Source organism: Hipposideros armiger, unplaced genomic scaffold, assembly GCF_001890085.2.
Source record: "Hipposideros armiger isolate ML-2016 unplaced genomic scaffold, ASM189008v1 scaffold_1031, whole genome shotgun sequence".
NCBI classification, from domain to species: Eukaryota; Metazoa; Chordata; class Mammalia; order Chiroptera; family Hipposideridae; genus Hipposideros; species Hipposideros armiger.
In genome coordinates, this window is record NW_017732381.1 from 117,204 (window position 1) to 131,935 (window position 14,732).

General features: G+C 38.2%; 1 protein-coding gene across 2 annotated transcripts in view; it reads right to left on the minus strand.

The window, feature by feature from the left end:
* Positions 1-14,732, minus strand: part of SPIN1 (spindlin 1) — a 69,675-nt gene that overhangs the window by 4,304 nt on the left and 50,639 nt on the right. For both annotated transcript variants that reach the window (XM_019631664.1, XM_019631666.1), the window contains exons 4-5: positions 8,444-8,697; positions 3,572-3,805 (exon numbers count right to left, since the gene is read on the minus strand). In XM_019631664.1, the coding sequence (XP_019487209.1) occupies positions 3,572-3,805; positions 8,444-8,697 (488 nt within the window). The remainder of the gene's footprint in view (positions 1-3,571; positions 3,806-8,443; positions 8,698-14,732) is intronic.

Consider the following 14,732-nt stretch of genomic DNA (forward strand, 5'->3'; position numbering starts at 1 on the left):
GGGTTGTCACTTCGAGGGGTAAAAAGTATAACTATTGCACTGTGTTGTACAGCTGAAACTAATTCTAAAAAATGTGTATTTCATAATAAAAAATACTTTAATAAAAAAAAATTTCTCTTAAATAAAAAACAAACAAACAAAAAATAGGTGCTAAGTGAACTCTATCCCAGGACCAATTACAACCTAATCTCTGAGGACGCTTTAAGGCATCTGTACTTTTTAAAAGGTCCCTGGGAAAAATATGAGTGTTGAAACACCAGGCCACTAGGACTTAGCAGGAACTCAGTTCTAGGAACATACATGAAATAAAAGCAAACCATCACCACCAACAACAAAGAAACAAAGTGAAAGAGAAAAACGAGGGAGGGGGAGGGGGGAAATGGGGATGGAGCTAGGCAGTTAACAATTTTATTTTAAGAAACCCTTATAGGTGCTGAAAAACTCAAGCTCTTTTCCAGGTAGTAACAGAGGGCCTTCAGGTAGAGTGAGCAGACATCCGCTTTTGCCCAGGACCACCAGGCTTATGCCAGTCGTGCTGGCACAACGGTTAGCAGTGCACCATTTTATTCTCACAGGTATCCTTAGTTTGCATCATGTATTTATGTTAATGGTAGTTTGCCTCTCTGTTTACAATAAACTCTCTCTGCATGACACAACCCAAACCCGTTTCTTATCTCTGGTACTAAGAGTCACACACAATACAACCAAAATGCTTGAGCATACATGTTAGCAGTAATTCTTTTAAACAGGGAAGTGAAGAGGAAACCTAAGCTGAAATATCTCTTCAAAAATGTCTTTCCCTCAGGAAGCAGCAGCATTCCGCCATGTTTTCATGGCCCTTCATGTTTACAAAAGAATTCCAAAAGCATGATCCCATATATTTTACAGTAACACGAGCAAAGCAGCAAGGGACTCCCCAACAGATGCCACTGCAGAGCTCTCGGATTCAGAGCCTCGTCACCACTTCTAATGGCAAATAAGCTTCCACACCACTCACAAAAATATTTAGCAGTTTGGGGTATGAAAGGAGAGAGAGGATAAAATCATGGTGAGAGAGGAGAGGGGGAATGTGCAAATGACCTCCCACTTTCTACTATCAAGTCCACATTACTTACTTCAACTGGACATCTCTCCAAAAAATAAACATCAACTTCATACAGGTTGGAGAAATGCTTTTAAAGATGATCTCATGATCATTCCTACCTATCTAAATACTTCCCATTATACATTTATAATAAATGTATACACGAACTTAAAAAATCTCAGAAGGTAGAAAGTCAGAGCCTAATGAACACGAGTAGGTTCACTGATTGGCTTGTTCACAGAAGGACTTAAATAAAAAAAAAAAGGAAGAGATGTTGTCACGTTGCTAATACAGCAAGTGTCTGTCCAGGGCTCTATGTGTTTAAGAAAAGACTATGGATTAGTTTTAAAAAGAACAGACTTACCCAAAAATGAAATTAAGAAAATAATTCCATTCACAATAGCATCAAAGAGAATAAAAGACTTATAAATAAATTTAATAAAAGCAACATAAAATTTATACTCTGAAAACTACAAGACACTGTTGATAGAAATTTTAGAAAAAAATTTCAATAAATGGAAAAACATCCCATGCTCATGGGTCAGAAGGCTTAACATTGTCGAGATGTTCTGTTAACAGTTAAACTGTTAACAGTTCAGGCAAGACTCCCTCAACTGAACTAGAGATTCAACACAATACCCATCAGAATCCTAGTTGACTTCTTTACAAAAACTGACAAGCTGATTCCAAAGTTCACATAAATTTTGTAAGGCACCCAGAACAGCCGAAACAACACTAAAAAAAAAAAAAAAAGGAAGAGGATTCACACTTCTGGAATTCAAAACTTACTTCAGGGCAGATGGAATGGCTCACTTAGTTAAGAGCAAGAGCTCTGAGCAACAGGGCCACCGGTTTGATTCCCACATGGGCCAGTGAACTGCGCCGGAGCTGAGCTGCTGCTGAGCTGCCAAGAGGTGGCAGGATGGCTCAGCTGGTGAGAGCACGTGCTCCTAACAAGGTTGCCGGTTGACTCCAGCATGGAATGGTGGGCTACACCCACCCGCAACTAAGATTGAACACGGCACCTTTAGCTGATTGGTCCTGAGCTGCTGACAGGCGGCCAGATGGTGACTGGACTTGGAGCTGAGTTAGCTGAGCCCTCCACAACTAAGACTGAAGGACAACTTGGCTGTTGTTCCCCTTCCCCAATTCCCCAATAAAATTAAAAACAAAAAACAAACAAAAAAACTCTTACTACAAAGCAAAGCAATGTACGCAAGTGTGGCACTGGCATAACCAGACACATGGACAAATGGGACAGAAGTGAAAGTCCAGAAATGCATTCATACACCTATAATCAACTGATTTTTCAACAGGGCAACAAAATCATTCAATAGGGGAGAGAATAGTTTTTTCAAAAAATGGTGCTCAAAAACTGCATTATCACATGCAAAAGAAAGAAGCTGGACCCTTAAGCCACACCATAAACAAAAATTAACTCAAAATGTATCCAAGATCTAAACAGAAGAGTTAAAGACCTACATGACTATAAGACTTAAAAGAAAACAGGTAAATCTGCATTCACAGCCTTGGATTTGGCAAGGGATTATAACATACACCACCAAAAGCATGAACAACAAAAGAAAAAAAATAGATAAAATGCACTTCAGAACACCATCAAGACAGTGAAAAGAGAACCCACGGAATGAAAGTATCTATAAATCATGCATCTGACAAGACTTGTACCTAGAATACTGACTTTTATAACTCAATAACAGCATGACAACCCAATTTAAAAAAGGGCATTTCTCCGAAGACATACAAATGGCCAACAACAATGAAAATATATTCAACATCTTTAGACATCAGGGAAATGCAAACCAAAACCACAAGGAGATATCACTTCACAACCACTAGAATAAACAAGTCAGATAACAATCAGTGTTGGTAAAGATGTGGAGAAATCAGAGCCACATACACTGCTGATAAGAATGCATAATGGTGCAACAGCTTTGCAAACAGAATGACCACTACGATCCATCAATCCCACTCCTAGGTATACCCAAGAGAAGTGAAAACACGCGCCCACTCAGAAACTTGCACACAAATGTTTGTATCAACAGTCTTCATAATAACCAAAAGGTAGAGAACAATCCAAATGTCCATCAGCAGATGAACAAATAAACAAAAGAAGTCTATCCATACAATGGAGTTATATTTGGCCATAAAAAAAGTGAAGTACAGACACATAAAACACGGATGAGCCTTGAAAACACTATACTGAAAGAAGCTAGTCACAAAGGACTCCATATTATATACTCCCACATGAAAGTCCGAAGTCTAAAACAGGGACATCTATACAAAAAGTAAATTACTCTGAGCAAAGGTGTAAGAAATTTCACCTGCTTGGTGTGTTCCTGAAGGAATCATCACTTATTCCTAATAACTAAAATAAAAAAATGTATCTGCAAAGTAACCAAATATCTTGTTCTAAAATTCAAATTACTTTTGAACTGTCAAAAATAAAAGTTGTCAATCCATACTTACTAGAATCAGGCATAATGCGAAGGTCGCCTTCTTTATAATCATCTAAGAGCTGATACATGTACAAGACGGGGTCTTTCTCATAGGTGATATAAAACCATGTGTTCATTATAGGGGCACGTGCTAAGACCATTCCCCTCCACTCGTCTTTAGAGCCATCTTCGGTCTCAAACATGTGCTCTACCGCTTTGCCAATCATTGTGTCAGCTAGGTGTGCATCGCTGATTCGAGATGTTGCTGGGGACAAAAAAGCAAACACTGGTTTACAAAGGGTTTTACTGAATATGCACTGTGAAGACTGAACGCATCCCAGGAAGCTACCTGAAATGTTGTCCACAAGATACACTGGCTCACACCAGTCACCCGGCATGTTTAAGGACAGCCATCAAACTCACACTGCTGGATTGACCCACATTTGATTCCATAGGGACTATTTTGTCCCAAATCAGGTTATTTTAAGAATCTGGTTTTTTTTCTTATTTTTCTGAACTTATCTATTCTTGGTACTGTTATATAAGTTAGTACTTTTAATTGTTTGTTCAAGGTATAAAATGTTTTGTTATTAAGTTATTTTAAATCTTGAGATGATAGACTTATAGAAGAGTTGCAAAAATAGTGTTCCCATATACTCTTCACCCACCTTCCCTTTATGTTACCATCTTCCATCAATAACCACAGACTGTTTATTAAAACTAAGAAATTAACCTATTCAAGGCACAGGTTTTTACTCTTGCTCCTACAATCTATTTCCACAACAACTAGGGTTCTTTGTGGCAGTTCTACCAGATTGTTGTTCATTTGCTTAAAATGCTCCAGTGCTTTCCTCTCATAATTTGAACATGTGCTTCTCAGGGGCCATCTTCCCTCCCATTCTGTCACCTTCCTCCTGACTGCCTCCACCCCAGTGACACAGGCATCTTTCTTCTCCTGGGACACCCTCTGCTTCTCCCCATCCGGGCCATGCGCTGCCCCCACACCTTCAGGGGCTGGATCCTGAGCAAGTATCCTCCCACAGGCTCTCCAGGACCATCCTGGTGAAAGCAGCCCCACCAGTCAGTCACCTCGCCCAGTTTTGTTTGGCATTTACCATTATCTGCAGTTATCTTGTTTCATGTGTTTGTTTACTTGCTGTTAGCCTGCACATCATAATGCATGCAGAGGCCTTTCCCGGCCTGTTTCCAATACCGCACCCACAGTGGTTCAATATTTGCTGTATGAATGAATTATTTAGGGAAGCTAGCTGTTCTACCACCGTGTGGTTAGAAGCACGGCCTCCACACACGTTTATCAACAGCCCTCTGCATCCCTGCTCCACACTCTTCAAAGAAGAAGGTAAAAATGACAAGCCTGATTGTTTTTTTGTAATACTGGGAAATTACAGAGATTCCTACTAATTATAAGGTTTCTCCAGGCCTCAAGTTTTAGACAAATGTCTCTAAAAAAAATTAGCACTTCTTTTTTCACTCATGAGTGTTTCTGTTAAATAAAACTCAAAGGAACAAAGACTAGAATTTCTTAGCAAAGATACTGCTATCCAGTTTATCAGGACATTCTAAACATATACAGTGGTTTTCTTTGCTTAATTATGCAGTAATAAAAAGTACACAAAATTCCCCACTGTGCATAATGTTAAAACAAAATCCCACTAATTTCTTCATACCAGAAGTTCTCAGACTTTTTGATCTCAGGAATCCTTACATTCTTAAAAATTTTTGAGCATTTGAGCAAATAAAAAAGCATCTGTTTATATGGATGACAACTATCAATATATATTTTAGAAATTATAAATACCTACATAAATATATTTTTAATGAAAAATACTCTATTTTCTAACAAAAACTTAGTAAGAAAACTGGTATAATTTAAAATTTTTGCAAATCTTTTATGTCTAACTTTAAAAATGACAGCTAGATTCTTATATCTGCTTCAGCATTCAACCTGTTATATGTATTCTTTTGAAAGATACACTGTTAAAAAAGGAGTATTCTATCAATATTAGTCTTTTTAGATAATTCTGGATATTATTTTTATGATACTATATCAAAACTCAACACACAGTAAGTAGCTCCTTAAAGGTTAACTGCAATGTAGAATCTGAAAGCATTATCAGTAAATATGTCACACTGATAAATTAAAACACAGTTATCTCCAGAATATATAAAGACTATAATCCAACAAAATAACTCAGTCAAAAAAATGGATGAAGAACTTGAACAGATATTTCTGCTAGACTTACATATCAATGGCCAAAAAGCATATGAAAATATGCTCAACATCACTGATCATCAGAGAAATGCAAATCAAAACCAACAGAAAATAACACGCATTGGTGAGGATATAGAGAAATTTTATACACGATAGAAAACAGTATGTATATTTTTCAGAAAATTAAACGAAGAACTGCCATGTGATTCAGCAATTCCACTTCTGAGTATACACCCAAAAGAACTGAAAGCAGCGTTCAGAAGGGTCTTTATTCCATGTTCATGGCAACATTGTTCACAATAGCCAAACGGTGGAAGCAACTGAAGTGTCCATCCACAGAAGAATAAATAGATGAATAGATAAATATGGTCTATACATGCAATGGACTATTACTCAGCCTTAAAAAGAAAGGACATTCGGACACATGCTACAACATGAATGAACCTTGACGACATTATACTTAAAGAAGCTAATCAGAAAGACAAATACTGTATAATTCCATTTATGAGGTATCTAAAATAATCAAATTCATAGACATAGAAAGTACAATAGTGGTTGCCAAGGGCTAAGAGGAGGGAGAAAGGGGGAGTTGTTTAATGGGGACAGAATTATAAATTTGCAAGATGAAAAAGTTCTAAACATCTGTTTCACAACAGTGTGAATATACATAACACTACTGAGTTGTACACTTAAAAATGGTTAAGATAGTAAATTATACATTGTGTGTTTTTTACCACAACAAAACCAAACAAAACAAAATCTTTTGGTCTTTAAATGGAATTTTTGCAAATACATGATTTGGTAACGTCATGCATTATTCATACAGAAAATATTGCGTTTGCTGAGTTATATAGATCTTCCAAATGGCAGGAAACTCCAGTGTGTAACTGTGAAGGAATGAGAGTGAAAAGGCAAGTTTCATCTTAATATTATTATGAAAATAAATTTGACCTCACCAACCTCCTGAATGGGCTTCAGGGAATCTCAAGGGTCCCCAGACCACGCTTTGGGAACCATTACTCTGGACCATCGCATGCTTTTAGAGTCACTGATTTACTTTTGTCTCCACCTTTAGCTAAAGGAAAACAAAATTCTAAATATAGTCTAATGTACTGCCTCAAACAAATTAGGAAAGACTATTTTCTTCCTCCATGGAACATAATTTTTCAGACTAAAGTATCATTGGGAGTACTATAATTAGCTATTAATTAAATTAGGCACAAGATATACTGCTGGTTTGCATAGAAGCTATTGTATTTCCTTTGCTAAATTGCTTTCCTATTTACAAAAGCAATCCATGCCTACTGTTTGGAACTGGGATGACCCAGAACTATGAAGAAAAACACTGAGATACTTACATATCTTTGGAAATTTTGGTTTGATCAAATCTTTTTTTTTTTTTTAACAAGATGAAAATCTGTCCTATGATGACGAAAGAATGGACTAACACAGGTAATGTAGTAAATTTCAAATGAGCTAGTAGTCTTGCCCTAAAAGGCACGGAGACTAAACTTCTGGGTTAGAAAAAGGAAGCATGATAATTATTTAGTACAAATAATTGATACAAAGGTATGGATCATTTTTTTTAAGCCCTGAAGGTCAGAGTCATCAACGTTAGCTTCTTACGTGGGAAATGCACTGATATCATGATCAAGAAGAAACAGAGAATGTGCCTCATAAGGAAAAATAAGGTGCTCAGTAGCCCTTAGAATAGATAAAAATGTTAAAAATGACAAAGGTTTACTATTACACAGTTATCTTTGGGAATAATTTAAAGAAATATTTCTGTGAAAACTGAACTGTGCTTGTACAGGATGAATAAAGACTTAACATTTGCTATCTAAAGGGAAGATTAACAAAAACTTGCTGCTCTGGAAAAGAATTATGTTTGTTAAATGGTATAAGCTTTTAAGACAGTTCCAAAAGTATAAATAAGCATTCAAGCAATAGCAGCATAACACTGTAATAGTGAGAAGACATTTCAAAGTAAATGCTCTGAAGAAAGTAATATTAACTTGGGTGTATCCATCACACTGATCTTAAAAATATTTTATTTTATTCTTAAAAATAAAATCAGTCATTTAACGAACACCATATACCTTAAAGAATTTAAATTATGCAAGATAAAACTGATACAATATATTTTTTTTAAAAAAGAGCTCTTCATTTTCACAAACATTGTGCAAACAAACCCTAAAGGATATATAAGAAAGTTCACATTTTGGTTGCTTAAATTTAGCTGAATATACAATTACTATTTATGTAGTAACATAATGAAAGATAAACTTCATATAGAGATTCTAAAATAAATGCATAACATATTCCTTAGCTATTATAATCCAATGAAATAAATACATAATATATTTGAGCTAATGAGAAATATTCTTACCCATCAAAGTACAGTGAGCAAAAAGTGAGACACAATTAAAATTATTAAATTGTAAACTTCTTGGGGAACAATTTTACACATATTTATATCCCCCAGTTCCTTGAACTGTAGTTTTAAAACATTCACTGATCAAATTTTGTGGGATTAGGTGACTGCTTTAAATATAGAGTGCTTGTGGTCCAATAAAAGTAAAAATACCAATAACACAAAAGAATAATCAGAAAGCACCCATTTCAATCATTTTTAAAACATATAAAGCACAAGTAGTAAAGAGAACTTACCAACTCTATCAGGGAGGACTTCAAGCGCAGAAACTCTTTCATCTTTATTAAGTTCTAGTCCATAAACACAGTCAAATCCATCGTATTTTATAAGATACAAAGAAGGGTTCACAGGCACCTGGTCCAGTACGGTTCCTTTCCACTGGGTGACAGGGCCACTCCCTTCCTTCCACCCATGCTGAATCCTGCAGCCTACGATGTTCCGCCGAGGCTGAGAGACAGGCTTGCTCGGCCCCACACTGCTCCGGTGTTTTCTGTATTCACACATACACATATGTTAAGGTATGCACTCCTAGACCCAACACAATTGCTGCTAACTAGTGTGCTCTCACTAAATGACCCCGACTGAGCCAGCTGATGTTACCACTCGGGCAGGTTGGCTCCAGGTGGCCACTGCCCAGTCCCATCGCCATGCAGTGTGGCTCACAGGTGGGGCCCTTGCCCTTCTCTACCACTGAGTGTGTACACGGTGTGATGGCGGTCCCAGCTGCGGACAGGCAGAAAAACTTGACGAGTCAGTAGCAATTTAAGTGCCAATATTAAGCATCAGTTTTTCAGCCGAGTTTCCTAAATCAATCAATTCACAATTATCCAAATTAAAGAGACACATGCATATGGCTTTATAGAATATAAATCCATTTGTCAGAAATTTTGACTATTCAATTTCATCCATTCTAATGCTCACATAATTTTGCCCCCACTGGCTTAAAACAGTAAGAATAAAGTAGACATTTTTTTCTTAAACTGGAGTATAGGCTGGTTTATATCAATGCATTAATACCATCAATTACTTCTCTAGAAAACATAATCTTAAACACTTCAAGTTGTGACAAATACTTAATGCAAGATTAAAAATTATTGAAGCCAACACAAAACTATTGGATCTCTCTGAATGAACACTTGAAAAATCTACATACAATGTTTACAAATAATATGTCTGGCTCCTGATATCAGGGGAAAAAAATCTTTGTTTCACGTAGACATCCAAAGGGGACAAGACTTGGCCTGAATACAAGCTGAAGGCCAAAGCCATGCTGGCACTTGGGTGCTGTTATATGCCAGGAATGAAAAAAATTAGAGCAGAAAAGAATTCCCCTCTCACACTTACATGGGCATAAAGCTCTCATTTGGTACACCATGAATAAAAGTGATTAACAACTGACATAAACACAACCTTTAAAAAAAATTATTATAGACTGTACTCAATATTATTTTTTATTAGTTACAGGTGCAAAGCATAGTGGTTAGACATTTATATAATTTACTCAGTGATCCCTGTTAGTCCAGTACCACCTGGCACTACACAGCTGTTGCAACATTATTGGCTATATTCTCTATGCTACTTTACATCCTCGTGACTATTTTGTAACTACCAATTTGTACTTCTTAATCCCTTCACCTTTTCCATCCAGCTCCCCAATCTCCCCTCCCCTCTGGCAACCATCAGGTTTTTTTTCTATCTATGAGTCTGTTTCTGTTGTTTGTTCATTTTGTTCTTTAGATTCTATATATAAGTCAGGTCATATGATATTTGTCTTTGACTGACTTATTTCACTTAGCATAATACCCTCTAGGTCCATCCAGGTTGTCGTTATGGTAAGAGTTCATTCTTTTTATGGCTGAGTAATATTCTACTGTATACGCTCGTATGTGTACCACCTCTTCTTTATTCAATCGTCTATTGATGGGCACTTAGGTTGCTTGCAGACCTTGGCTATTGTAAACAGCACTGCAGTGAACACAGGTGTGCATATATCTTCTTTTTTTTTTTTAAGATTTTATTGGGGAATTGGGGAAGGGGAACAGTGCGGGAGACCAGCTCCCACAGGTCCAGGGGAATCCCTTTGGTGGAGATGGCGTCGGCGAGGAAAAAAGGAAAAACGCGTGGAGACACAGAAGCGCTTTTTCAAGAAGAGAAGCGTCTCACTTTATTTTTACAGCATGTCCCTTTTTATGCTGGACAGTTGACCATTACATCATTGAGCTATTTTTTCCAGAGATAAACTTTTACCCATTTGTCTTCTACAGTTTCATTATTTCTTCTTTCCCAAGGTCTATTCTCCTTTTCCTTCCCAAGGTCTATTTACTCCTAAGGGATGGCGGTTACAATTTTTGCTAGTAAGCCATTTTTCCCCACCCCGGGGCGGGGAGTGGAGTTTGAGGGAGTGGGAAGCAAATGTTCCCAAAGCGAGACAAAGTAAAGCAAGTAACAGAAACTGCTAACAGGCTGGCAATTCACTCTGTAATTTTCAAGGTTGTTTGTGACGTAGGCTTGCAGCAGCACAGTGGAGAATGAGATCTATCTAGCAACCTTCCCACATTGCTCACCCGGGCCTGAGAGCCTGTCAGCTTGTCAGCAGCCAGGCTTAACCCTTACTGCAGACCTCCGGCTCAGCACAAAAAAGGCCAATTCTGACTTCTGTAGACTATATTTTAATTAACCAAATAGCATTGAGATATTAAATGATAATTAGCCCATTCAGATTAAGCTGGTCATTTCCAAACTCAATTCTTTTAAAACTCTAAGACAGAGTGCCCCTGACATCCAGTGGCTCCCGGCAGAACAATGCTGGGGAATTGGGAGATGGGAACAGACAAGTTGCTGTCTTTTTGTTCTTCAGTCTAGTTGTGGAGGACGTCGCTTCACTGGCCCATGTTGGTATTATCATTGCGCTCTTCCCGGGTGAGGCAGATCAGTCGCCAGCCTCTGGACAGCCACTCACGGCGGCTCTTGGCAGCTCACACCTGCTGCCGGCAGCTCACACCTGCTGCCGGCCGCTCACGCTGGCTGCCAGCCACTCACGCTGGCTGCCAGCCACACACTGTAGCTTACGGCAGCTCACTGCAGCAGGGGCTGCAGCCTATGCCGTTGCTGGCAACTCACGGCAACCCAGCTCCAGGTCGAGCTGTTGTTCACCACCTTAGCTGTAGAGGGCAGTGTCACTGGCCCTCATGTGGGACCCAAACTGGGGCCCTGCTGCTCAGAGCTGGGGTCCCAAGCCAGCTCTTAACCAACGCTCCACTCGGCCGGTCCTGCATATATCTTTTTGAATTAGTGTTTTGGATTTCTTCAGAGAAACACCCAGAAGTAGAATTGCTACTTCATTAAGTAGTTCTATTTTTAATTTTTTGAGGAACTGCCATACTGTTTTCCATAGTGGCTGCACCAATCTGCAATCCCACCAACAATGCACGAGGGTTCCCTTTTCTCCACATCCTCACCAACACTTGTTTGTTGATTTACTGATGATGCCGCCCATCAGGACTCGAGTGAGGTGACAGCTCATTGTGGTATTAATTTGCATTTCCCTGATGATTAGTGACATTGGGCATCTTTTTATGTCTATTGGCCATCTGTATGTCCTCCTTGGAGAAATGTCTATTCAAGTCCTCTGCACATTTTTCAATTGGATTTTTTGTTTGAGTTGTAGTTCTTTATATAAATTTTGGATATTACCCCTTTATCCGATGTATCACTGGAGAATATCTTCTCCCATTCAGTAGACTGTCTTTTCGTTTTGTTGGTGGTTTTCTTGGTTGTGCGAAAACTTTTTAGTTAGATGTAGTCCCATTTATTTTTTCTTTTGTTTCCCTTGCCAGAGGAGATACCAGGTCTGACACACATTCATTAAATTTGGAAACTTGTTGCAACGATGTTGCTAACCTTTTTTGATATCAGAGGGATTATTCATTATGAATTTGTACCAACTGGACAAACAGTTAACTAAATTTACCATTTGGAAGTGCTAAAAGTCTGCGGGAAAAAGTGAGACGAAAACGACCTGAACTTTTTTTCACCAACAATTCATGGCTCTTGCATCACGACAATGCACCAGCTCACATGGCACTGTCTGTGAGGGAGTTTTTAGCCAGCAAACTAGTAACTATATTGGAACACCCTCCGTACTCATCTCATCTGGCTCTCAATGACTTCTTTCTTAACCCAAAGATAAAGAAAATATTGAAAAGGCATTTTGATGACATTCAGGACATCAAGTGTAATACAACGACAGCTCTGATGGCCATTCCAGAAAGAGTTCCAAAATTGCTTTGAAGCATGGACTAGGCACTGGCATTGGTGCAGTTTCCCAAGAGTGACCGTAGTGATATTCAGCAATGAGGTATGTAGCATTTTTCTAGGATGAGTTGACGAACTTAATTGTCAGACTTTCATATGTCTGTTTCTATGCCAGTACCATGCTGTTTTGATTATTATAGCCTTGCAGTATAGTTTGATATCAAATAGCATGATACCTCAAATTTTGTTTTTTTCTCAAGATTGCTTTGGCTACTTGAGGTCTTTTGTGGTTCCATATAAATTTTAAGATTATTTGTTCTAGTTTTATGAAAAATGCCATTGGTATTTTGATAGGGACTGCTTTGAATCTATAGATTGCTTTGAGTAGTATGGCCATTTTAATAATGTTAATTCTTCCTGTACACAAGCATAGTATACGCTTCCATTTATTTGTATCTTCTTCAAGTTCTTGTTTCAGTGTCTTTTGTTTTCTGAGTACAAATCTTTTACCTCCTTGGTTAAATTTATTTCTGGGTATTTTTTTATGCAATTATAAATGGGATTGTTATAATTTCTTTCTGATAGCGCATTATACGTATATAAAAATGCAATCAATTTCCAAATATTAATTTTGTATCCTGCTACTTGACTGAATTTATCAGTTCTTAATAGTTATTTGGTGGAGTCTCTATAGAATTCTCTATATATATATCATGTCATCTGCAAACAATGAGTTTTACTTCTTCCTTTTTAATTCAGACACCTTTTGTTTCATAAGCTATAGTATTTAAAACTACAATTGTATACTGGGGGTGCATAAAAAATTTATACAAGTTGATATTTTGGTCAACGTTGCTCAAACAGTAGTTCGCTGTATCAGAAGTGTCTGGACGCTGATGGTAACCACTTTGAGCACCTCTTGTAATTTTAGAAGTCAAATGTGACTTGTATTCATCTTTTGTTATCGGTATATATTGAGTATTAAAATTTTAATACAGTTTTCCTTCTTAAAAAACAATTTTTTGGCACCTCTGTATATTTTAAATAGACCTGTTTAGTGAATTTAGTGAGTTTCATGAAAGAGAAACAGGTTACAGCAACTCATTTGGGCTGCCTTGATGAAGCCTGGAATTAGTTCATACAGGCCTTTAACTAAGCAAGATGGGGAACACCATTTGGAGAACAAACAAAAAGGAAAACTCCAGTCGGACTGCAAAAAGGTTTGCAAGGTTCCATGCAGGACTGTGAGACCAGAAAATGCTGGGTATGCCCCAGCTCTCAAGGTTGTGCAAATAAATACCAGCAAAACTGCCTTCCAGGAAGACAGAGCTTGTACTGAGGGCACAACGCTAGGGAGGACATCTTAAAGAGCAGGGTAGGGTTGCAAGACAAAGGAAAGAGGAGGTTCACAGGCTGAAGGGCACCACCCAAATAAGGCAGACCTCAAAAGGTCTGATCCAGAAGACCACACAGAAGGTTTATTTTAAATATGTCGAGGAAAATAGAGAGCTGAGAGCTCTGCAGAGAGGACAGCTGACCTGGAGTAGTCTCACCCTTCTCATGTACAGGAGTCAGGGAGACAACTGTGCTGGGACCAACTCAGGGTAATACTATGACAATCAGAATGACAAACCAACTGGCAATGGAGGCAGACAAGATGGAGGAAACTATCACCTAACATAAGGCACACAACAAAGGCCATGAAAGAGGGCCTTATATCAGAAACAAGACAGCTATACAAGACATGAGGAAAATTAGATACAGTTCAGGAAACAAGCAGCAATTTGCAAACTTTCAGTAATGAACGCTGAATTAGAGGAATATGAGAAGAAATAGACACACAGGGCACGTAAGGGAAATAAGTGATGAAACAGAGGCAGATGGGGCAAAAAAATATAGAACTAAGAGATGGTGACTGATATGACATTTCAACTTCTACATAACAGAATCACCCAAAAACTAAAATAAAATCAATGGAAAAGAATACTAAATAATTCAAGAAAAAATTCCTGAAATAAAAACTTAAATGTACAAAAGCACCCCTGGGAAAACTGACCCAGAACTACTGACACTAAGACATGCTAGTGAAACAAATGGACTTTAAAGAAAGTAACATCTCGGGCCGGCCGAATGGCACGATGGTTAAGAACTGGCTTGGGACGCCAGAAGGCGCTGGTTCGGATACCACATATGAGGGCCAGTGACACTGCCCTCCACAGCTCAGATGATGAACAACAGCTCAACCTGGAGCTGGGCTGCCGTGAGTCGCCG